Source organism: Cyclopterus lumpus, chromosome 5 (genome assembly GCF_009769545.1).
Source record: "Cyclopterus lumpus isolate fCycLum1 chromosome 5, fCycLum1.pri, whole genome shotgun sequence".
Lineage (NCBI taxonomy): Eukaryota > Metazoa > Chordata > Actinopteri > Perciformes > Cyclopteridae > Cyclopterus > Cyclopterus lumpus.
In genome coordinates, this window is record NC_046970.1 from 3966786 (window position 1) to 3993037 (window position 26252).

Here is a 26252-nt window from a genome sequence, read left to right on the forward strand (position 1 = left end):
ACGTCACTTCTACGAGACGCGCGTGGACCCATCGCACACGACACTCCCCTCCCTGCACTCATACGTGGTGTGCAGGAAGGGTGTCCTTATTTTAAAGGAGAAGAACAAATCCATCAAACTCGGAAAATATAGTTAACATATATAATTGAACGTCGTGTGACACAGAGGTCTCCCGTCCTGCAGAGGGCGCCACGCTCCAGACTCACCAGTCGCTCTGATGTCTGCTTCCCCGTAAAGAGGGATCGGGATCAGGGCCGTTTCTCAATCCAAAGTACGCTGAGTACAGACTTGTGTTCTTTTGGAGTCTGGACTTGGGAGTCCGGACTCCAGAGGACGGGAGGACGCAGGACGGTCTTTCTGCAATTGGAACAGCAGCGAACTTGATGACGTCACCACGTCAGTTGTTCTTGCTCATGAGTTTACTCCAATTATTCACTGTAAATTATTTTTACAGTCAAACTAAATATGACAACCCTGCTTTTTTCGTTTTCATTTAAAATATAATTTTATTTTGAATTGTGTGTGGGGGTTTATATATATATATGTATATGTAATTGCAACCCTCAGTTGAACTGATTTAACCTGTGAACTAATAATAAACTCTTTGTGCTCGTTAGATCCTCTAAACCCGAATGATATTTGAATTGGAACAGTACTTGGGCCGCGACTGATGACGTTTCACAAGTCCACGAGACCACAAGTACAGACAAGAACGCATATTGAGAAACGGCCCAGGACTGGATGAGGACCGAGGACTGACAGTCCTGCAAATCTTGCAGAAGAGATACAAGCTGTCATTAACTTATAACCACCAGTCTTCTGCTGCTTGCTTGCATTATTAGCCCTATACTATTATTATTTTGATACCAAAATAATAATAGTATATATACCTAGAATAAGTGCTGCTGCAGACCTTTCGCATACACGGAACAAAATACGTGTCACCTGAGACGCTCTCACCGCTAGGGGTCAGTGTTGTTCCTTGGGTGATATTTAGCTGTGCGTGTGAGTGGTATTTTATTAGATTAAAATAAACAAAAAACGGATTTAAATGATGTAGATTTAGTGACCAAAGGCTGGCTATTATAATGAGAATATGTCATCACTTTAATGTAGTTGTGAAGCTCTTCAGTGATTGTGGTATTTAATGGCAGTGAGCACCATGCAGTGCTGGTGGCCACTGGCCCATAATAATGGCATCATAGCGCCACATTGATTGGAGCTTTCAGACATCTGTACATCAGATCAGTCTACACTTTCTGGATCTATTCTCGTCAATTGATTTGTAGCAGAAATCACACACACACACACACACACACACACACACACACACACACACACAGTTGTTGATGGTTGGGAACCTGCACATCTGGCCTCAGATAAAGGAATATTTGTTCATGTGGTCACATGACTACATAGCTGTGAGCTAACAGGTGAGGACAAGCAAACACCACAACTTAGTAGTTTCCCCCTGAAGCATGTTCCTGTGTGCACCTGTGGAGCACATTATGACTGCAACCTTCAATATGTAAACTCCCACTGAATCAGTGTACGCCTAATACGTGGAACTTCGGGCCATGGAAAAAGGCCCAGAACCAGACTATTTACATTCTAAAAGGTGAGAAGAAGTGTTGTGCCTCGGGGTTGGATTCATCGAAGACAAGATTAATCACAGGGTAAACATATTTCTTTAAAAAATGGGCTAAAATAACTGAAATAATTCAGATAACTGAAAAGTAGCCTACAGGCCTTATTGTGCATTTACAATGTCTTAATAACAAACAAGAATATGACATTGCTTTTTTTATAGCTGCAACTAATGTTTATTTTAAATCTGTCATCATTTTTGTTTAGTATTTTATGTTTGTACTTTTTTTAAATATTAAAAATATTGAAATATTTCTAACTGATTTGTTCGGCCAATGGTCCAAAACAGACAGTTTAATACCATATAAATCAAATAAACGCAGCACATTTTTAGGTTAAATAATCTGAAGAGAGTACGTTTTATGGCATTTTGTTTCTTTAAAAAAAAAAGACTTAAAAGTCAAATAAAAAACTGTTGGAAATTAATTTTTTACAAAAAAATTTCAGACGAATCTGAATAATGTTCTGGTTGTTTCTGCCCTATAATTGACCAGCTAATATTTGGTATGGTCCATGCGCTTATATCTTCGTGGTTACAAGGATAAAAGATTAAGAACATTTTTATAAGCAGTGGTTGAAATATGTTCAGGACTTAAATTATTAAGACACATTTCCCCTCTCAACTTCTTGAAACTATTAGAGAGGTAACATGATTACTGTTTAATCCATTATTTTACCAGAAACAAAAGGTAAAGTCTAAAAAAGATGAAAACCTATTTGTTCCTCTTCTTTTGAGTAGGGCCAACTTCTTCGTCTCATTTTACAACTACAACTCAAAACAATGAACACATGCTTTGAAAATGATCTCTTTACTTTTGACCCAATTGCCTGCAACTAAATATACTTCTATAGATCTATATTTAAAAAAATTAAATTACATTATATATATATGGAATACATAGAATGCAATGTGTTCAGATAAACTGTATGTACAGTATTTATACCGTTTATTTACTGAGTAGCACAATTAATTAAATGTTTAACAAACCTTCTAAACATGTCTTTATATTAGAAACAATATCATAATATTTCTGATGTAATTAAAAAATCTGACTATGACACTTTATATATAATAAATATTTTGCAAATTATAATTTAATATCTTTTTGATTTCCATTTGACTCAAAGGTATTACTGTTACGTGTTGGTACTGTTGATATAAATAAAATGGAGAAACGACCAGCAACGTGCAATATAACGCTTCCCAATTTTATTCAAATGAATTCATAAACAATTGTAATCTTTCCTGGATGAGTACCAGAACAGAAGGTAACGAATGATACATACATGTAGGGGCAAGGGAACAAGGTGTGACGTTGCTATGAAGGGTGAAACAATGTGGGAACTTCATTAATTAATATCCATCCATCCATTTTCAATACCGCTTATCCTCATTAGGGTCGCGGGGGCGCTGGAGCCTATCCCAGCTGACATAGGGCGAAGGCAGGGGACACCCTGGACAGGCCGCCAGTCCATCGAGGGCACATGTAGGGACATACAACCATTCACTCTCACATTCACACCTATGGGATATTTAGAGATCAATTAACCTGCAGCATGTCTTTGGACTGTGGGAGGAAGCCGGAGAGCCCGGAGAGAACCCACGCTGCCACGGGGAGAACATGCAAACTCCACACAGAAGGACCGCTCCGACCGGGAATTGAACCTGCGGCCCTCTTACTGTGAGGCGACAGTGCTAGCCACTACACCACCGTGCAGCCCCATTAATTAATTAATATCATTAATATAATTATATTATTATAAAAAGGGTCTGCACTGCCGCCACTAGATGGCCTCATTGTCACAGTTTGTTTTCTCTGATGGTCTTCTGTGCAGTGAGCCACCATCACCACTGATATGAACGATAAATCATATGTTGGTAAATGTATTGTGAGATCTGTGTGATGCCTATAAACTACAGATCCATTCCACACATGGGAAACACTGTTTCTCTGCACACTGCACGTGTGTTCGGTGTGCAATACAGCTCAGTGGGTCTGAGTGGCAGTGAAGAGTGACGAGTGCAGCGTGCACACGAGATGAAGACGTGCACACGTGGTCTCGTCTGTAAGATGTTGCACATATTACCACAGACACACTTTGGCATCGTGGGGTTTCTAGTTGTACCGGGCCGATTCTCACGAGACGAGGAGCATCCTGCAGAGACCATCTCTGCTTCTGTAGAAACCAAGGCAACAGGTCAGAGGTCAGGGGTCAACCTCAACACATATCTGGTGTACGGTGTGATGCAACAACTAAGAGAAACAAACTCCTTTTTTGCCAGTTAGACATACAGTGTCACACAGATCAGGGCAGGTTGTACATTTACTAACACAAGTGCCTGTAAAACATCCACATTAGTGCCAGTAATGTGTGCACGTTGATCATGGACGTCAGACTGTCACACATACATGGATGTTCAATGCGCTGACACAGGAAGTCAAGAAACAGGGTAGCACAAGTCATATTAATGTAAACAAACAGCAACCGGGTATGATTCATTCAATATTACAATACATGAATTGCACAGATTAATACAAATGTGTGTAAAACTGGAGGGATTTTAAAGCTCAATATTAGTTATGTACAGATGAGCCCACCATTCAGTATTCCTCTACTCTCACTGTGGTACTGACGGGCTTTTCTGCTGGGTGTCAATGGATACTGTGGACATGCTTTAGAGAGGTATAACATCCATAATAAGGGGAACATCTCCCTCTTTACAGGATTCAAATGTGGAAGGGGAACCCCTGCAAAGGAACGCGCTGCAATGGTTGCACACTGTACATTTGTCCTGTAACGCCTTGTGTCCACAGTCTGTTAGTGATGACTCAGTTCCTGAACACTGAACTTCACTTAGAAGGATGTGTCCACTCCCCTCTCCAAAAAATGAACTTCCTGGTGTTGACACAGCCCTGCGGCAGCCCAGCTTTTGACAAACCACCTCAGCGTCGTTCAAATCCCAGTCGTTGTCACACACAGTCCCCCAAGTGGTATTTATGAGGATCTCCACTGTGCCGGAGCAACTGTTGTTAGAGTTAACCAGTCTCACTGTGGGAATTTCTGGTTGAAGTGAAAGCAAAGTATCAGAACCCACATGGCAACTGCAGGTTGAAAGCAGAAGCTCCATCTCTTCAATGTAACTGTACTTGATCACTTAATCCTTGAGCTCCTTTAATACTGCGATGAACATGTGCACAATATCAAAATATCAAAATCATTTATAGAGTGAAGAGGAATAAAATAAAGTATTTGGTACCCAATATTGCCGCAACGGATGTAAATTAGTAGTGAAAGATGTCAAATGTATGAAAGAAAACTAAGTATAAACAATAAACAATAATCTTCACAAATTAAGTTTGACTTTTATTTATTTTTTTAAGCGTGAATGCACTCTAAAGCAGTAAAGAGCTAATGTTAAGATACAAAATAACTACACCACAGTCACATGACTTCCCATCGCCACAGTTAAGCTAAAGGAAGACTATAGTGCAGTGGGATGATATTTAGTCATCTCAATTAGCCACTTGTTAGCAACCGCCTTTTTAAAGATATGTAAAATCTTCAAAATTAATTAACGTATTTTCCGTTGTCGAACAAAACCTCAAAATCTCTTAAGAGTTTGTGACACCTGGCTCTCATTTCAGGAATCTATTCAAAAACACATTAAAAAAAACACATTAACTTCAAAACAAGGGAACCGGATCTTAAAAATTCCGACTAATTTCTGGGTCTGAATTCTTGCAGCACTGAATTATAGCTGTGTCACTGTATTGTTTGTGAAATTGAATCAAATGAATACATTCAATTCTCCAGTTATATTTGAGCAGATGTACACAGTTACCTTCACAGACGACACCAGCGTCCTCTGAATGATCACAGTCTGAGTTCCCAAATCCTCCATGTTGACAGTCTGCTAGTGATGACTCGGTTCCTGAACACTCAACGTCATCTAACACGATTTCTCCACTGCCTTCTCCAAAAAGTGCTTCATCTGCTGCTGTCGTCACACACCGTCCCCCACTCGCCTTCGTAGAAGATCTCCACTCTGCCAAAGCAGCTGCTGCTGTTGTTAGGGTTGACCAGTCTCAATGCTGCAACAGATGTTGTTTGTGCAAATGGAAATAAAGACATTGTATACGACCGTAATCAAACATATGTTATTTCTTAAGCGTTTCAGAAAAATGACTGATTTCCGTGTGAATACATTTATTTCTCACAACAAACTCCTGAAGTACTGTAATGAATTGAAAGGGCTTGTAATTTTGATTAAGACATTGAAACGTGTTGAACACATTTAAATGACTGTCAATGTATTATATTTCCACATTGGAAATACAGATTCTTTATATTTGACTGACTAACAGTAGACATCAGAATATTCTTCACTGCAATTTGCTCCACACATGTGTAATTTCTAATATTTCTTGGGCCAACGAGCTGTAAACACAACATGGACAAGACATTATGGATGGTTGAAAATCTAATTCATTTTGGGTCCATTCTAACAGTCACTCCAGTGAGCCCAATACCAGGGTCCTGGCCCACCTAAATGAAACAGGGTCGTAAGTCATGTTAGTAATTACACCTGAGCTTAGCCTGCAATGACATATTGAAATGTCCGTGCTGAAAAGGGCCTATCATTGCTAACTTTTATGCACAGATGTTCCATAGAGCTGGAGTGGGGTGGTAATGCAACTCCCCCCACACACACTTTCTGAATAGGACAAACGAGGTATTTTGACAAACTGCATCAAAGCACTGACTTGGTCAGTGATTGATGCAAATACAAATGCAAACAAATTCACTGAAATATCTGGGAATCCAACACCAGCAGTGTTTCCAGTCAATTGTCAAGCAAATTTTAGGCAAAGTGGAGGTTGAGAACCGGAAACAGCCTTGGCCATCTAACCATAAGAAAGGTTTTTAAGTGTTATATCAGCAAGTATTGGCCATATTTTATGTTGTTTGGAGACAAAGTGCCCCAGTGCATGCTGGGTGGCTTTCCACCACTATATCTACCCTCCTGTGCTGCAATGTAACTGACATGTGGTAAAGATATTATGTATTTATTCATATTCAGAGACGTTTATGCTTCTTGTATTCAGACAAAGAAGACAATCCAGCACCGATGAGGGAAAACAGGGGAGTATATAAAAGAGGGGAAACCACAGGTGTAGGGCATGAGCAACCACTTGGGAGGCAAGGGAGTGGCGGAGAACAGGTCGAGGGAATCAACAATCAGGGGACACACACACACATCTGACGCACACAGGGGTGTTACAGAATGTGGAAAGTATATAAAGTAGGGATGTTCTGCCTATGTAAGATTTAACATAGATATTACCAAACTCCATTAAGACTCCAGAGGGCTTATTTGTGTTGGAGGTGCAGAATGAAACTTACACTGTATCTGGGAAAGCAGGTGTGAGACCTTTCTGGGTCAGCTCAACCCAGAAAGGGGTTAAATGCAGTGGTAGAGAAGGCATCCTTTGAGTCTGTGTTTAGTAGATTAAAAGGTCATTTGCAAGATGGGAATTGGACGTACACCTAGGATAAAAGCGTCAACTAAATAAAGTGTAAGGTAATGTAATGTAATTAGTCAAAAACACTGCCTGCTGTATGAACATCATCAAGGATGCTGGTTACAATGTTACAATCAATCATTAAGCAAATAAATGACTTGATCTCCCCGTCTTTCAACTACCGTGTACAGGCTTTTAACTTATTGTACCTGTTATCTGTCTAATGGACAGTGCCCTAACATAATGAGTGGCCAACAATTGGTCGACACCTCGTTACATGATGTTAAATTTATAAAGATAAATACGACACAAAAGATGAATTCTAGTCAGGAAAGTAATTCAAAATGTAATCTTGGCTTTGAAACCTTTTGGAAGAATAAACTGATGACACAAAATAGAATATGCATGTAAATTAGACGAATGGTAATGAAAGGTTATTTAACTGCTTAAAGGTTAAATAAACAGAAAACTGGTTTTAAAATACAACAGGATGACACTTTTCTTTTGATTTTCCTTTAACAGAGTGTAACAAACTAATAGAATCCCCCCCCCCCCCCCACACACACACACACACACACATTCTGGAAAATTTAAATTCTGTAACAGAACCCGTACATTCTGTAACAGGGAACCCATACATTCTGTAACAGGGAACCCGTACATTCTGTAACAGTGAACCCGTACGTTCTGGAACAGGGAACCTGTACATTCTGGAACAGGGAACCCGTACGTTCTGGAACAGGGAACCCGTACGTTCTGGAACAGGGAACCCGTACGTTCTGGAACAGGGAACCCGTACGTTCTGGAACAGGGAACCCGTACATTCTGGAACAGGGAACCCGTATATTCTGGAACCCGGAAATTCTGCAACACAGAACACAGACATTCCGGAAGCCAGAGCCGCAATCAAACTGCACCATTAATAACATTTGTATAACCACAATTACACAAAAATCTGATTTTTCCTTTATTGCACTCTAATACTTTTCTCAGTCAGATCAACCCACGACTGGACCGGTCTGTTTTAACTGCTCTTACATGAACACAAAAAAAACATTAATCATCACCAAATTTTAAGCTGTAAACAATGTTTCAGACTAGTGGTTCACATGAATAACTGCTGTGAATATACAAAGAATAGACACTGAAAATGTATCACTAAATTCGGTCCATAGCCTCTCTGACAGAAAATCGCTTTATTAGTCGCCTACTTATTGTGTTCACAGAGTATGAGCAAGGCACAAATAATAATAATAATAATAATAATAATGCATTTAATTGATATAGCGCTTTTCGTGGTAGTCAAAGACACTTTACATAACATAACTATAACATCCTAAAAGCTAAAAAATAAGAATAACTTATATAAAGGTTTATATAGAGGGAAAGTGAGAAGATGTGACACATTATTTAGTCTGAAAGGTGTGAATGGCCATAATCTAGTGTTTCCCATTCATTGAAATAAATCAATGAAAGTAGATGTAAAACACAATATATTATATATATATATATATATTTATGATTGATTAAAGTTGACCCGAACACGAAAGGAGGGTTAAATAAGTACAAGACATCCTGATCCACACTCCATACCAGTGGGTGGCGGTAATGCACCCCAATGTGTTATTTGCCAACCGCCAATAAAATCCAAGGAAAAAGAAGAAGAAGAAACAAACAAACATGGCGGAGAGGGAAGCAGGTGATAGCGACAAGACCACGAAATCACCTGAAAATGAGAGCTCGGACGCTAATGCATTTCTGCAGGCCCAGGACCTTAAAAGCGTCCTGGTCACCAGCGTGTTGAACTTGGAAGAGCTGGACGTAGACCTGTACAGGTAATGAAGCTCGTCACTTTCCCAGTATGGCACCTACTGGTCAAGTGAGCCGACTTCCGGGGAACCTCGGTCAAGCCAACCGGCTGGTATGGCTGGTCTTTTCGTGGTGTTACGGTACCGGGGGAGGTGGGGCCGAGATAGACCTATATTTAAGCAATCATTTGCTAAATTTGGTCAAAAACATAATTTTGAAATCCAACTATAATAAAATCTTTATAATACAATCTGAAGTTACACTACTATCCTGTTACTTACCGGAAAAAAGGGTTCAATGAATCCAGGGAAAGTTTAATATAACCTTTTTAAGGATTTGTTTTTTTATAAGATATTGAGATATTATGAATATATCACAGTTTAATTTGAAGAGACTTTACCTTTGTTAGTTTAGTAGGAGTCACTGTGAATTAGAATCCTGCGAAAGTTTAATATAACCTCTTTTTATAACCTGTCAAATGTGGGTAAATTCTGAATATCACAATTTAATTTGAGCTGACTTTGCCTTCATTTTCAGTACAGTAAAATGACATGAAAATGGCCGTGGTTATAGTAAGGGTACACATGAACAAGAATACAGTGAATGTTTGATGTCCAATTATGAGGACATTAATAATTGTCTTTGACTTGTTATATCAAATTGGACAAATTAAATTAAATATAGGTCTAACTACGAGCTGTTTGGGCTATCCAAGCCCCCCCCCCCCCCCCCCCCCCCCCCCCCCCCCCCCACCTGATTTAATAATATATAGGTTCTCGAAAACCAATCAAATGGCTCGCATTGATCCCTCTCATCGTCGAACCCGCACCTGGACTGCAGTACATCTATTTAAATTGCTTCTCTATTCCCCCCAGAGGGACGCACCACTGGGTGCCCCGCAGTCAGCGTTTGTTTGGAGGTCAAATAGTGGGTCAGGCCCTCGTAGCCGCCGCCAAATCTGTCGGCGACAACTTCTTTGCCCATTCTCTCCACTGCTACTTTGTACGAGCAGGTAAGGCGGGGCGTCATTTTTTTCTAATAGGGGCCGGCGTCCGAGTTGACGCAATAGATCGTGTGATTGATTGAATGACACTAAGCTGCGGGAGGCTCGTGTTGTGCCATCATCAATGCAATGATTTATTTGAAAGGCTGTCCACGATCAGGTTCTTTTCTTATTTTCTCCCTCCAGGGGATCCTAAGGTTCCAGTCCTTTACCAGGTGGACCGCACGAGAGACGGACGCAGTTTCGCCGTGCGCTCCGTGAAGGCCATCCAGCGCGGGCAGCCTATCCTGACGTGCCAGGCCTCCTTCCACATGCTGCAGCCGAGTCCCGTGGAGCACCAGTTCACCATGCCGCTGGTCCCGCCGCCGGAAGACCTCCTCACAGTGGAGGAGTTAATTCATCTCTATCTGAGGTGAAGCCGCCGAGATTAAGTCGGAAAGTGTGTTGAATTTTTGTGTTCCAGAATTTCCGAGTTTTGACCGGGATCCGGAATGCCTGTGTTTCGTGTTCCCGAATGTCTGGGTTCCAGAGTTTCCGGGTTCCCTGTTCCAGAATGTCCGTGTTCCGTGTTACAGAATTTTTGACTTCTGGAATTTTCGGCTTCCAGAATGTCTGGGTTCCCTGTTCTAGAATGTAAGGGTTCAGGAAATATCAGGGTCCCAGAATTATTGGGTTCCGGAATGTCCGTGTTACAGAATTTCCGGGTTTTTTTCCGGAATGTCAGAGGTTCCAGAATTTTCGTGAGTGAGAGAAATCTAAGATTTGGAGCAGCTCCACTTAAGCTCATGTTATCGTTTGATAATGAGCCATGTTTCCTTCCGTTGCTCCACAGTAAACCAGACCTGGCAGAGACGTTGAAGCAAGGTCTCAACAAATTGCTGGCCAACGAGGTCCCCATCGAGATCAAGCCCGTCAACCCGCCGCCCTACTACCGACGCACTGCGAGCGAGCCGAAGAAGCTGTTCTGGGTGCGAGCGCGGGGACACATCGGTAAATCTGGATGGCATTAGCGTTGCGTAGAATAGCGTTCATGCTACACTGGCTGATGGAAATTAGCAGCACGATTCCTTGACGTTGCCTTCTAGTTGCCTCTTGTTGAGTTTAAATGCGCTCTTTTTGCAGGTTGTTGAATGACTAAAGCGGCCAGAACAGGATACAGCCTTAAAAAGAAATGCATATATATATATATATATATATATATATATATATATATATATATATATATATATATATATATATATATATATATATATATTATAGTTTTAATGTCAGTGGAAGGAGCACATTTGTTAGTAAATTCATTCATGTATATATATATATATATCATGTGTGTGTGTGTATATATATATATATATATATATATATATATATATATATATATACACATATATATATATACATGAATGAATTTACTAACAAATGTGCTCCTTCCACTGACATTAAAACTCCACATTGCTCTTACTCTGTAAGTAAGTTGTTCACGGCCAAGGTTCATTTGTACCGTTTGTAAACGAACACAATATTACGTTAGTTAGTCATTTGGGTTAAGCGCCGGGACGCCGTCGCCACAGGTTGTCGACGATAACTGCAGGTTCTGCCGGTTTGCATAAAAATGTACGCAGGGCAATAATTTATAATACTGCCTAACCTGTGTTTGTTCCTGCTTTTTTTGTTGTTGTGTAATTCTGCAGGCGAGGGCAACATGAAGCTGCATTGCTGCGTTGCTGCCTATGTGTCCGACTTTGCGTTCCTGGACACGGCGCTGCTGCCCTATCCCGACTACAGGGCCCACTTCTCGGCCTCCCTGGACCACGCCATGTGGTTCCACAGCACTTTCCGCACCGATGAGTGGATGCTGTATGAGTGCGAGAGCCCTTGGGCAGGTCAGTGTGGTTGTCCGCTTCCCGATCTGCTCGACTTCGTTCGTCTGTTGACTGCAGTGAACATTTTGTTTTTGATAAGGCTGAACGCCATCAAATATGGTTAGAAGCAGACTATTTCGTTAGATAATAAAAAAACACGGGAGGACTGAGACGAGGAGCCGTGTGTGCATTTGAGAGAGGGGAAGAGAGTTCCTTAAAGTTATTAATAATAACTTGAATGTCAACATTATGAATTAAGCCTCAAGCTTTTCAATACAGCCATAGTAATATTATGTTTTCCCCGTTTCAAATTGGATTACACTTTGGTTTGGTCTAAATTACTATTTGTTCAGTGACACTTTTCTGCATTGTGCTTCAAGTCCAGCATGTGGTTTGTGTTTTGTCCTCCAGGGGGCAGCAGGGGACTGGTTCAGGGCCGACTGTGGAGAAGAGACGGGGTGCTGGCTGCCTCGTGTTCCCAGGAGGGGGTCCTGAGGGTGAAGCCAGTCACGGGGTCCAGCAAACTCTAAGCTTTAAACTTTCATGAGATTTATTTTATTTTTTTAACTCCAATAGTATAAAAATATTTGTAAAACCAATGTTTAAAATGTTTAATTTATAACAAATGCTTATTTTATTAGGAACATGCTCTAACGCAATTGCTTATACTATCAATAAAGACTGAAAAGGTTTTTAATGGATGGGTGCTTGTCATTTGTTAGACAAGAGGTGTTTTGCGTCGGTCATTCATGCTCGTATTCAAAATTCTATTGTAACGACTTAGCTGTAGCTGCTGAAATGCCGTAGTTCTGACTGTTCCAACGTTTTGTTTTTTGAATGACCTGAAAGTTTTAAAAAGTCGAAACTTGGATGACATAACATTTTCTTCCCACTTGCATGTAAATATATGCCCGTTAAGAAGAATAAAGCAAGTTGATGGAATATAGAGAGGACCGCGAATGGAAGGAACGGCCTGATCCACCAGTATTGAGTGGGAAAAAAAACTTTCATTATTGTGGAGGAGCACAATCAAGGAAATGTACAACCTGGGAAGAGAAAAAAAAGTACAATCATCGGAGAGCAAGAAAGGAAAATGTACAGCCTGATCTTCCAGGAGAGACTTATAAGACTTATATTGTGGAGTAGGACAGGATGAGACTGTACAGATTGTTCCATCTGCAACAGTACCTTGACATCTGCTCACTGAATACATGCTTTTCTACAAGGCGGAAGATTTGAAGTGCACAATGCAAAAAATGTGAGCCAGGAACCTTTGGACTGAATTGTACAGTGTTTTGCTCGTGAGATGCCTGTAGGTTTTACCTTACACAGCTGCAGAAGAAATGAGGGCATCGCATGTAGAGATGGGGCTTCGGCTCTTTGGTCTCCTCTTCCAGGTCTCTCGATCCAGATCCGTTTCTATCAATGTACTGAGCAAAGCTAGAAATGTAATAATCATGGGACACGTCCCAGGTCTGAGTTTAATGTAGATGAAATGTTAACAGATGTTAACAGTTAACAGTGCTTGATAAAATCAAATTTTTCTTGATCTATTTTTATTTTATCTATTTTATTTATTCTTTATCAAATTATTATCATCCAAACTATTATAGATAATCATTTAAACTGTTTTGACTCTGGGTAACAGTATATCTCTTGTTTGTTTTAATAAAGTCAAACATGCGTTTTATATGTTGATATCTCTCGACCATTTATGTGAAACGTCATTATTTTGGAATATAATAACACAAATTCTAAGAAAATATAATGTCATGAATATGAGCATGTATTTGCAAAAGTATTAAAAAAAACATTATCTCCTTCCAGGAGAAAGTGTCTCCACTTTCTTGTTGATCAAGGAAAACACTGATTATATGGTACATCTACCACAATAAGGTTTGTGTTATCTAATGACAATTATTCCCTAAACATTTATAATACTGTTTAGCAAATAATTCAGAATAGTATGTACCCCTACATAATTAATGTAGCTATATATGTATAATGTATATATATATATAGATAATGCATATATATATATAATGTATATATATGATATATATCCGTTAACATAACCGTATAAACGAACGTTAACGAATCGAAAAGAATGGCTCATCTCACGTGACCCTGTCTTACTTCTTGGTTGTTATGCGGTTAGCGCCCTTGGTTACCACTTCTCCTCCCGGCATGCATCACTGCCAGCCTAGCTTGTGAGTTAAACAAGCTAACTTTGGAAACGCCAACCTTTTTAATACGAGATAGCAGCGTCACGGGCGGAAATACACGTACCGAGGTGGACAACAAGTGGACAGGAAAAAAAAGGATACACGTTGAAAGCAAACGTCGAATGCTCGCGTAAGTTAAGGAGCATTAATGTACATGGCGAACATAACGCAGCACGGTACGAGGCTAGCTGTTAGCTGCTATAAAAGGCTGCCAACAGCAGTTATGCTAGCGTGAGTCAAAGGACGCTTACCGTTACCTCTCGTTAGCGTTAGCACAACTTGTGTACGTTAATAATATCACGCGAAACGCCGCTTATAAGCGGTTGAACGCGGCGCGGGAGGGGGGGCAGTGCATACTTGACGCTAATTCAATTGAATCTAACTTGACGTCACAACACTAGGTGTACGGATGCAATTGACAGTCGGCGTCGGTGAGTGGATTCAGTGAAGGATGGAGAAGGAAGCGCTGAACGCGGTCGTCTTCAACGTGTCGAAGAGAGAGCTGTTCACGACGAACAATGGCTACAAATCCGTCCAGAAAAGACTGAGAGCTCAATGGAAAATCCAAAGGTAAACACGAAAACCATCTCTTGTGGGTCACAATTTGCCACAGTTAAATTTGAAAAAGCCACCCGTTTTCGAAAACAAATGCTCTCCATCTCATCCCATCCCATAGTATGAAGGAAGAGCTGTCTCTGGAGAAGCTGAAGGGTGTCAAGTTGTGGATAACCGCTGGACCAAGGGAGAAGTTCACAGCTTCAGAGGTGTTGTATTGTGAAGAACAACCAGAGCATGTTTTGTTTATTTCCACAGAACAGCACATGGGCGTGGGAGATGGTACACATGGGAAGCTTACCAGCCACATATATAAATATACTTCCACTGTGCTACTTCTCGGTTCTGCAGGCGCACTCAGACGAGCAGGTTTTCACAGTATTGTTGTCCCTTTTCATTTCAGCTGGAGGTGCTGAAGCTGTACCTGGACGGGGGAGGAAACGTCCTGGTCATGCTCGGTGAAGGGGGAGAAATGAAGTACAACACCAACATCAACTTTCTCCTGGAGGAGTTTGGCGTGATGGTCAACAATGGTGCGTGTTTAAGTTTGAAATGACAGCGGGCGCCATCTGTGCGGTGACAGGGGTCTACTTTTCTAACAGTTGTACTGAATTCTGCGGGGTCTTGCTTCCTTTTACTGCCGCAGATGCTGTTGTGAGAAATGTGTATTACAAATACTTCCATCCGAAAGAGGCGCTGGTGTCCAACGGTGTGTTGAACAGGTTTGTTGTCAGAGCGTGTGTTTTTCTCTCACAAAAGCCCATTTTATTTGGCATATTCTGACTATTTGGAGCCTGTTTGTTTCAGAATTCTGTAGTGATAACTGTACTAATATTAAATAGAATAGATTGTAAGCTGTTGCACATCAAAGTCACAATCTTCTTGCCTTTTCCTTGTTTAGAGAGATTAGTCGGGCTGCTGGCAAAGTGGTCACGGGCATCATCGAAGAGGAAAATGTTGGAAACAATGCACAGTAAATAATTAACTTCTACATTCGGCGCTGCCTTTAGTGACTTGGAGGGTGTTTGAACTTAAAACGCTTTCCTGTCTTCTATGTGTGTAGGGCTCTCACGTTTGTGTACCCGTACGGAGCCACACTGAGCGTGATGAAGCCGGCTGTGGCCGTTCTTTCAACTGGCTCCGTCTGCTTCCCCCTCAACAGGCCGGTCCTGGCATTTCACCAAGGAAAGGTCAGTCACACTGTAGTTTTCATACTTATTCCCTCACAATATAACACACACGCAAACGCACATTTGTACAATGTTAAAAGATGTCTTTTGTCCTGTGAAGGAGGGTGGCAAACTGGTAGTGTTGGGTTCCTGCCACATGTTCAGTGACCAATACATAGACAAAGAGGAGAACAGTAAAATCCTGGTGAGTCCGGTTGGAATTTATGGTTTATTTGGTCAACTCGCACATCAGAAGAGTATTCTGCTCTCCTGTGGAATTTGTAAGTATTCAGTCTTATTTTCTATTCCAGGATGTTGTGCTGCAGTGGCTCATGGCTGATAATATCCAGCTGAATCAGATTGACGCAGAAGACCCAGAGGTGAGGAGGGATACTCGACAGGAGAATGGCGTCGTCTTTTTTAATTAGTTAAACAATCCCTTCTTGTGTGCGTGTCCCCTAGATCACAGATTACACCATGCTGCCAGACTTAGGGTGCTTGGCGGAACAGCTCAGAGTGTGCTTACAAGTGGGTGACGAAAACCCCAGGGACTTCACCTCGCTGTTTGACATGTCCTTGTTCAATTTGTCAACCGACGCCTTACCCCAAGTCATCAGGTGAGAACGCAAGATGAACAACTGGGAAGGCTCTGCTCGAGTCACTTTTTTTTCCTTCTTTATGGCAAAAAAAATCATTTTCTGCAGTGCCTACAAGCAGCTTAATGTCAAAGACGAGCCACTTCAGCTGATAGCGCCACATTTTGAGACGCCGCTGCCTCAGCTCCAACCCGCTGTGAGTTTCAGTCCTGCATTCACATCCCAGCCAGTGTTTTTCCATACATGAGATTTCAATTATAAAGTAGGGGTCTCCAACTTTTTAGTTATGTTTTTTCCCATCTGAGAGCTAATTCGACAAAATGAAAGTTGTTGAGAACTACTCATAGCACCAACCACAAAAGTCATAAGTCACTAATTCACATCCGTGAAAAAAAAACCTAAACAAAATACCCATTTCTTATGAAAATAGTTTATCATTTTCCTTTTATTGGACTGTTTTTATGATAGTCATTTTCAAATCCGCCGTGCGCTTGCTAGTCGGCTAACATTACCAATTCAACTAAACTTTAAAGCGGCAACATTTTGAGTCTGAAATTCACACAAGTGACTGATCAAATGTATTTACATATCAGTAGCTTGCTCACTACTTGTCGGGAGACCCCTGTTTTAGAGTCATGGCCACAGACGTTTTGCCTTAAGGCCCCTAGTTATGTTATGTCGTCCTGTCCTTTAGGTCTTTCCACCTGCCTTAAGCGAGTTGCCTCCTCCTATGCTGGACCTGTTCGACCTTGATGAAGCTTTCTCCTCGGAGAAAGTGCGCCTGGCACAGCTCACCAATAAATGTAAGTTCAGTACTTTACGGAGCCAAATTATTCACTGGTTAGGTTTAGGACTGTTAAAGGGCTCGCTTGGATTTTATTTTTTTAATAGGGTTGTTTGAGGTAGGCTACTTATCCATAGTCAGTGTACTACCTTCGGCAGTTGGCACATCCCCAGTTTGGAAAACATACAACACATACTTTGAGAAGTACCTAAGACAACCCCATTAAAAAAAAAATGTAACAAGCCATTTAGGTAGTGCTATGTCGTTTTTCACTTATTCAATTTCACTTGTTAAAAAAAAGGTACGGACGATGATCTTGAATTCTACGTGCGGAAATGTGGCGAGATCCTGGGGGTGACTCCAAAGTTGGACAAAGAGCAGAGGGATGCCAAGCACATCTTGGAACACATTTTCTTCCAGGTTGTGGAGTTCAAGAAACTCAATCAGGTAAGAACCTAAAAGACTCTTTACCAGACGGTATGCAGCAATGGCCTGATCTAAAATGTCTCTTTTTGCAGGAGCCCGACACCGAGGCACCATTCACACCGTTGTGATTGGATTCAAGAAACTTGTAAAGACTCATCTCTCCTGCCGTCATACTGTAACATGACCAAGCAGATGTGTTCCCTAGTAGAAGGTACAAGATTCAACATGGGTACTGTTGGGTTTTAGAAATCATAGATTTCTATACACACTTATTGTATTTCACAAAGAAGAAAAAAAAAGTACAATACACATGCAAATAAAGTTATTGATACTTTATTTAAATCTTTTTAAAAAAAAGGCACAGTTCTTTGCATGAATCCTCACACATTGCTGTAAAGACAAATCAGTAGTTAGATGGGAAGATTTTACCAACAAAATGATAAAACCCATAAACATTTAAAGCCTTATATATATTTTTTTTAAAGTCCACTTTGATCCATCCTTGGTGGATGCAGACAAAATCATGACGTCTTCCTTCCAAAGCTCTGAACCTCCCCCTTGCCAAGTGTGTGTGTTTAGAAGATTCTTGGCCGCGTCAGGGAGAAACTTCAGCTTGTGAATGTAGTGTGGACTGAGGTTTTGGACTCAATGTTGCCTCCAGAGCGCTGGACTCCAGGCAGGGTTTCGGGCTGTTCTCCGATTTAATCAGAGACACGTCCCAAGACATTTGAGAGACGGTGAGGTCGCCGTAAGACTGGTCAGAACTGGAGGATTTCATCTGCTTTCCCAGGAGCACGTGGGGGGTAGAAGACTTTCCCTGCGAAGGCACGGCCAAGTGACAGCCGTCGGCCTCCTGGGTGTTCAACTTGTGCACGGAGAACACCAGAGAGGGAGAAATGGGGTCCGACGACAGGCAGAGAGAAGTCAGGAGGGACAGCCGGGTGTCGGAGTCGTCCGCCACGGTGTCGTCGTTTGACCCTCGTGACTGCTCCAGCAACAGCAAACTCTGTTCCCCAAAAAACTTCCTGTCGAGCTCCGACGGAGGCGAACACTCAAAGCTTTTCATATCTAGGAGGAGAAATGTTAGATCCCACTCAGAATCCCATTGTCTGATTGGACACAACTAATATATCCATCTTGAGAAGTAAAATAGTAGTTTTCTTACCTTTAATGACAAAAGCCTTCTCCATTGTTTCCTTGGGCTGGCAAATGCCGATTGATCTGCAGCTGGGTTTTAACCTGTTTTAACCTGCTGCTTGTTAATTGACCCAGCTGGCGGCGAGGCAGGTCATCAGTCCAGAGGAAGGTGGGGTAGCATACAGCCCATCAATCACTTTTTTAAAAATGTAGTAAACATGTAAATAAAAGATTATTTAAATTATGTTTATTTGTGTTTTTTTGTTTAAAAGAAGACGCATGTTTTGAAAAGTGTGACTTTCTTTTTGTACATTTCCTGAGCACTTTCTGCATTGATTATTGTTTAATTTGTCCATGGTTGGAGTGTCAGAAGTGCCAAACCTTTGAAACAAGAAAGAGAGAAGCAGCTAATGTTCACATTTAGGAAGTTGGAAATATTTAGTGTTTTTGATGAGTAATTGACTTAACATGTTCAGTCATTTGATTAATTGACTAACTCTTCTGGGCTCTAATTAAACATATATAGAAATATTGAATACTGAGATTGTTTGTGAATAATTACAAATACTACAAAGAGCTGTTTTGGTCGCTGTAAATTATTTTCCAACATTTTGATGAAATAATTATAAGTGGCACATCATATTTATTGACCCCTTCTTATTAGTCGAAACTCGCTGTGTGTGCGCGTGTGTGCGTGCGTGAGTGTGGGGAACACGCGCTTCAGTCGAGTTTGTGTATTTTCTTTTTTTCTTTCGAAGCTGTCACTGGAGGTCTCTCTCTCTCCCCGGCCGCCCGACGCCACGCGCATGTCCGACGCGCAGCTACGTCACCATCCGGTCTTTTTCGACGGCGGAGAAGGGCGCGAGATAGAAATCCAGGAGCGCGGACATCCCCGGTGGCTCCAGCCGGCTAGTAGCTGCAAACTTCACCGTTCAACGCTACGGCGCCGGGCCTCCACCGCTGGCTGCCCCCCCCCCCACTTCGCGAAGACAACAAGCACGCGGAATACATCGACACATTACCAAATACACACGCACATGACGCGCAACGGCTGCAGGACGAACCACCGCCTGAACGTAAACAACAGAAACAGAGGGAAATGTCTCGGTGGCCGCGCGGGTGAGCGGCTAATCATTGTTTCTCCGAACCGGAAGCAGCACTCGTTTGTTTTATAGCTTTACTGTGTTCATGGCATTCAGTTGGCTTTTGGTCAAATATCCTAATATCCACTTGTGACTACTTCACGGACCCTTGTATGTGCCGCCCTTCCCCCCCCCCCCCCATCCAAAGAATCGCGATATAAAAAAAAAAAAGTACAGTATTTTTAATTTAACGTCAACCACTCCCCGTGTGTAAATCACAGCGATCGGTTCATCTGTCCAACACCGTACCGACCATCTGGTTCTGCACTTTACGCGGATCAGATCACGGTTAGAAAGAAACCTGACAATCGGCGTCATCCTCCTCGCCCCACACACACACACACACACACACACACGCAGCGCGTAAAAGTGCGGCTCCCTCTTTCTGTCTCCCTCAGTGAGGACGGAGAGGAGGCCATGCATCACGACACCGATTCCGATGTGGCAGAGCAGAGGGACGGTGGGAAAGTGAAGGTGAAATGGACACAAGAGGAGGTGAGTGTCTCGACGCGTCCGTCCGTCCCATCAATTTGCATATTGCCTCTCTGACCCTTGACCCCCCCCCCCCCCCTGCCGGTGGTCAATGTAAATAAAAGGCTGTGTAGGACAGGGGAACATAAACGTGCTTTGTTTGTTTGTGTCAACAGGATGACAAACTCAAGGCGCTGGTTCACAAAATGGGATCAAATGATTGGAAATATATTGCCACCTACATACCAGTGAGTTTAATGCTCCTATTGCTTTTTTATTTTATATATACATACAATATCTATATCTATATCTATATCTATATATAGATATAGATATTGTATGTGTAAAACAAATCTCATCCATGCTTGTTTTGTCATGCTCAGAGTCACTCTGAGCACCAGTGTCAGCACCGTTGGTTTAAGGTCTTGGATCCAGAATTGGTCAAAGGCCCGTGGACCAAAGAAGAGGACGAGAAGGTGAATCACTCGCTAGTGCACGCCATTAAAAGAAATATGACTTTTTTTGTTTTTAAACTGTGCGATAACTTCCTGCACACACTCTTCCCCCCCCCCACACAGGTGATAGAGCTTGTCAATCTCTACGGCAACAAGCAGTGGGCGATGGTGGCCAAGCACCTGAAGGGCAGACTGGGGAAGCAGTGTCGGGAGCGCTGGCACAACCACCTCAATCCCAATGTGAAGAAGTCCTCGTGGACGGCGGAGGAGGACCTCATCATCTTCAAGGCGCACTGTCTGCTGGGAAACCGTTGGGCTGAGATGGCCAAGCTGTTACCTGGAAGGTGAGCTATGTCTGCTCAGAGGAGGAGTTTCTGATTCAAGCCCCCCCCCCTCCTTCCCCGCATCATTTCGTAGGCCTTTATGTCGTGATATTTGTTCACAGGACCGATAATGCCGTGAAGAACCACTGGAATTCCACCATCAAGCGCAAATTAGAGATGGGCTTCTTTGCCGGGGAGGTCTTCAGTCCAAATGAACTCGAAGAGCTGTTGGACCGTGTAAATAAAGATGTGCAGGTGGGCTATATGTCCTCCCCCCCCGCCCCCCCATGGTCACGATGTCCTGGATATAGGAGCAATTTGAATATATATACATATATATATTTATTATTTATTTTTGCTACACAGATGGCCAGTTGCTCCCAAGATGGCGCGGAAAGAGATCCAGAGCAGACAACGCTTCCTTCGGTGAGCAACCAGTCGCACCAATTTGTGAAATATCCTAATTTAAAACAGACGTATGCTGCGTTCACACCAAAAGTGAAGCAAATGTTCGCGTCGCGCTTCTCACGTGAGTTTACTTGCCGGACCATTTGTGGTCATTGCAAAAATTAGTTTTGTCGTGAACGCAGCATCAATCTACGTCAGTAGTTGTTACGTATTTTTTGTTGTTGGGTGTTTCAATGCTTATCGTTTCCCCAACCTCCGGTTGCAGGAAACGCCCGTCTCCGCCATGGTGAAAGCCGAGCCCGCCGAGGTTGCGTCCTCGCCAAAGGACGGCTCAAGTCCCAAGTCCGAAGCCGGAGAAATGAACATTACCAGCTGGGTGGTGGACAGCTCTGGCTTTCTCTCCCCCACCGGCCCGGTACTGAAGGAAGTCCTGGACATGGTGGACGGGGTAAGTAACGCTGCATGTAAAGCAAGCATGGGTCCGATAGACGACGCTTCCATCTAAGTTCAGTTACATACAGATAAGAAAAGGATCAATTGTGCTGTTTTTAATATGTATTTTGTTTATTGTTCCTCTGTGAAACATGTATATGCTTCTATAAAAAAAAATAAGTACGCCCCAAAAATATTTTATAGTGACTAAATGTCCAACTCGCTTGTAAAATGCCTCTAACCGCTAATCAGGACCTGGATGGCTGGTGCAACCTAGCGGCCTTTGACCTGCCGGAGGACAGTCCGAGCCCGGAGCGCCACCAGTTTCGCCTGGAAGGCAGCGCCCTGCAGGAGCTGAGCAAAGGCAGCAAGGGCGAACTCATCCCCATCTCCCCCGGAGGGGTCACGCCGCCCTCCATACTGAACCGGCGCAGCCGGAGGCGCATCGCCTTGTCCCCCGACGCCAACAACTCCATGACTCCCAAGAGCACTCCTGTCAAAATCTTGCCCTTTTCTCCATCTCAGGTAAATTAGTAACCCTTTTTTTTTTTTTTTTGTTCCGCTCATAATTTCTGGTTGAGATGGTACATTCACTTACCGCGTGTTGTTTCTAGTTCCTCAACATGTGGACCAAGCAGGACACTCACGACATGGAGAATCCGTCCCTCACATCCACACCGGTGTGCAGCCAGAAAGCCATTCTTACGACACCGCTACAGCGAGACAAGACCCCCCTCACCCAGAAGGAAAACTCTGCGTGAGTGGTCTCTCTAACCAGTGATGAGCTCCAATAGCTTGTTCCATTTCGGATTGGCAAAATTTATTGGATTCATTAAAGTTACTGTGAGGAATTTCTAACTAGTTATGAACTGGTTTCTGATGGGACTCTGGTGCTCAGAAACACTGCCGCTTGTGTCCACTGGGACCACCACAAGATGAAAGTTCCTCGAACTGGATTCAAGCTTTGAAATCTGCTCAAAGAGCAATGCAAAATATGATACCGGTTATGGGGTTTTAATTTTTAGCCGACTGGTGGAAAACAAAACTGGTGCAGCCGTTGTCGTCTGCATTCAGACAAAGACAGTTTGTGAGAGAAAACGCATCACTCTATAACGCCAGTATCGAATGCGTCAACTACGTTTTGATATGAACATTTTAGAAATTAAGCCGCTTGTCTCATTCAGGAGGTTGTGGTTACAGGTTGGGAACATGAATTGGGCTGCTGGATTTGAATTTGAGTCTCTTGTGTTCACATTTGTGTGCATCTTCATGTAGATTTGTCACACCCAACCACAAGTCCGACCTCTGTTCGACCCCGCGAACTCCGACGCCTTTCAAAAACGCCATGGAGAAGTACGGGCCTCTGCAGCCGCTGGTGAGTATCTGCGATTGTCAGTGGAAAGGGATGGGTTCACCCTCCACAGTTTAATCAACTCCGGATTAAACTTTCTTTTGGTCTGCTGTGTTATTTTAGCCTCAGACTCCGAACCTTGAAGACGACATAAACGAAGTCATCATGAGAGACTCTGGGATTGACATGGTCGGCGCGCGCTCGACTCCGCCTGAACAAAGGCGCAAAACGATGGTAACGGAGTCAACCTAAATACCTGACTGATCTGTTTGAGTCCTTTAACCCCTGTTCATGGTACATCATGATATTTAATGTGTATTGGTGCTAGATCATAGAGACATTATGATGTAAGAACATAGGAGAACCTCATTTAAATTCGCTAGTGCAAGTTACTAGCTAACAACTGGCTAGCTATTACCCCCCACTCCAAGTTAACAGTGTTAGCACTGGGGCAGTTGTTTGTTGTTCGCATCGTTAGCTGGTAGCTGCCATGTTGAGAGCCATGTGGAGGCAATCCCCTTCGATCATCGCTTTGTTCTGAATTCTGTATAGATCTCCTTTTTAATGCTATTAAAGGATTTTCCTAAATAAAATAACAATTTGCCACTTAACAGACTGAAGCGTTGAAAAGTTGTCACGGTGACCTTTCTAATGGAACTTGGATGGATATCATCAATAAGGGAGACACCGTCAATGCTCTGTATAATGTGCATGCTGCAACGATAGGGAAAAAAAACCTCCCAAACCCCGTTTTATGCTAACTTAGATATATATATATATATATATATATATATTTAAAAAAAAAAAAAAAACCTTTTTCTTTTTACACCGCGGAGCCGTGCATTACCCCATGTTCATTCACTTCCCCCAACCAGATATTTCCTCTGCTTTTACTGCCGTGGCCATTTTCAGCTTCCATGCTGTAACCGTCTCCATGAAGCAGTTCGATTCTGAGCTCCTTCCATTCATGCCTGGACCTATCGTTGTCATTTTAGAGCAGGATCAATCAAAGGATCAGCCGTTCGATCCCCGGCTCCACTAGTCCATTTATCCCCGCTTGACAACTAGTCCTAGTGGCACCTTGAATGGTAGCCCCTCCCATCAGTGTATGAATGGGTGAATGATGACAAGTAGTGTTAAAGCGCTTTTAGAGGTTGGACGACTAGAAAAGTACACTCCATTTACACATCCTCATCGTCTTTCTTGTTCTCCAGCATCGGCCCCCTATGAAGAAAGTGCGGAAGTCACTGGCCCTGGATGCCGTGGACTGCCATGTGGTGCCCACATCAAAACGCAAATCCATCATGACTGAAGCCAAACACACAATCAAGGTTAAAAAGAAGTCGCAACGTATTATAAGTCAGTCCGTCGAGTTGACGCATCCTAACTTGTCTTGTCCGCCGTTTTCCCGACCACAGGACGAGCCGGTGATAGTGACGCTCAACTCCTCGTCGTTTTGCAGTAAGCAACACGACAATATTTTGGATCGGGGCTTTCTTTTGGGACCCAGCGACAGTGCCATATTTACCAGCACGATTCCCCCAGTTCTGGTAACTCCCACTTGTATTTATTTTTTACAAAATGTCCTCATCAATAGAAAAGTATTTTAATGTATAGTGACTTTTCTCTCTCTCTCTCTCTCTCCCTTCAGATGTCGAAAGAATGGGAGACGGTTGTTTGCGGACAGACTAAAGACCAGCTCATAATGACGGAGAAGGCGAGACGCTACCTTCGCTCACTAAAATCCCACGGCCACAGCCGGGCGCTTATTCTGTCCTGAGGCGCGTCTCGTCTTTCCACCGACTCGTCACACACGCGAGGAACCTATAGTCGCCGTTTTGCTGTTGTAACGCGCGGCGGAGGAAAATCAGCGTGTCATTTGTAGGTTTAGTACGGTTCTCGTTAGCAATCACAACACTGACAATATGTAGCCCCAGGAATAATTTAAGGGGCGATTTTTTTTAGCTTTCGTCTCACTCCAATGGCCTCATGCAAGGCTTGAAATCGCATTTCGTTGTACTGTCACTTAAAAAAAAAGAAAAGAAAAGAGCAATGAATGTAGAATTAAATTAAATCACGGCCGTACACTTTATCACTGAAAAGACATGGTTTTACATTGCGTAATGTGTCTGTAATTTAACTGTTTTTTAAAGTTGTGAAAAGTACAAAGACTCAGGTCGCACCTCCATATCGAAAGTTCAGTTGTATGACTTGAATGTGGAGTAAATTCAGACAGCTTGATTACTAATGCATTTAGAGACGAGGGGGGGGGGGGTTCATGTTGAAAATGTTAAGTGAACATTGTCTTGTTTTAACAGTCTTTTCAGCATGTGTCTAGATTCATAATACACATCTCAATATTCAAATTATAAGTGAGGTCCTTAGGATGTAAATTGGGTGTCTGCTGGAAATTTGAAGGTGACCACAGCACACAGCTGCTGTCGGTCAAGGAGACCCACTGCTGATTGAGATGAAACTGAGTGATGAATACACTTGGGGAAAGTTGTAGCAGCATCAGTGTAGGGGGCGTGGATGCTGCACAGCCGCCGATGTTCAGAATATTATGTCATTTGGCACTGTTTGTAAATATTTAGAGTTGTATGTTTTTACTTTATCATCCAAGCATTTTGTTAAGAAATTTAATAAAAACACAATATGTCCAATGCACACTTTCCTCTTGATTATTCTGCTGCCGCACAAAGCAGCGCATCTCATTTAAAGTTGACATTTAACATTAGACTAGTTGTAATTATACAATAGGTTCAGAATATACCATTTTATAAAATAAAACACGATATGGGCTAAATCATATTTTATTATGGCATTATGTTTATACAAATGTAATACAAACACGTGTATTAAATGGTGCATGACTTTAATATATTCGGCATGTACCAATGAAACTTAATCACCATTATCCTTAAACGGCACG

General features: G+C 42.4%; 3 protein-coding genes across 3 annotated transcripts; all 3 read left to right on the forward strand.

The window, feature by feature from the left end:
• Positions 1–8838: 8838 nt before the first annotated feature.
• On the forward strand, positions 8839–12547 carry acot8 (acyl-CoA thioesterase 8). Its single transcript, XM_034533868.1, has 6 exons — positions 8839–9007; positions 9857–9993; positions 10171–10396; positions 10817–10974; positions 11676–11867; positions 12258–12547. The coding sequence occupies exons 1-6, from the start codon at positions 8853–8855 to the stop codon at positions 12374–12376; spliced, it is 987 nt and encodes a 328-aa protein (XP_034389759.1). The 5' UTR covers positions 8839–8852; the 3' UTR covers positions 12377–12547.
• Positions 12548–14036: 1489 nt separating this feature from the next.
• Positions 14037–18980, forward strand: ift52 (intraflagellar transport 52 homolog (Chlamydomonas)). The gene is made up of 14 exons (XM_034532925.1): positions 14037–14201; positions 14473–14641; positions 14748–14835; positions 15030–15159; positions 15273–15348; positions 15528–15599; positions 15690–15816; positions 15917–16000; positions 16107–16175; positions 16258–16412; positions 16500–16587; positions 17086–17194; positions 17477–17622; positions 17694–18980. The coding sequence occupies exons 2-14, from the start codon at positions 14523–14525 to the stop codon at positions 17727–17729; spliced, it is 1299 nt and encodes a 432-aa protein (XP_034388816.1). The 5' UTR covers positions 14037–14201; positions 14473–14522; the 3' UTR covers positions 17730–18980.
• Positions 18981–19545: 565 nt separating this feature from the next.
• mybl2b (v-myb avian myeloblastosis viral oncogene homolog-like 2b) lies at positions 19546–25987 on the forward strand. The gene is made up of 15 exons (XM_034532924.1): positions 19546–19857; positions 20279–20375; positions 20528–20599; positions 20735–20827; positions 20930–21150; positions 21252–21384; positions 21496–21555; positions 21803–21985; positions 22222–22494; positions 22584–22726; positions 23245–23344; positions 23444–23554; positions 24535–24651; positions 24739–24870; positions 24972–25987. The coding sequence occupies exons 1-15, from the start codon at positions 19838–19840 to the stop codon at positions 25098–25100; spliced, it is 1884 nt and encodes a 627-aa protein (XP_034388815.1). The 5' UTR covers positions 19546–19837; the 3' UTR covers positions 25101–25987.
• Positions 25988–26252: the final 265 nt, after the last annotated feature.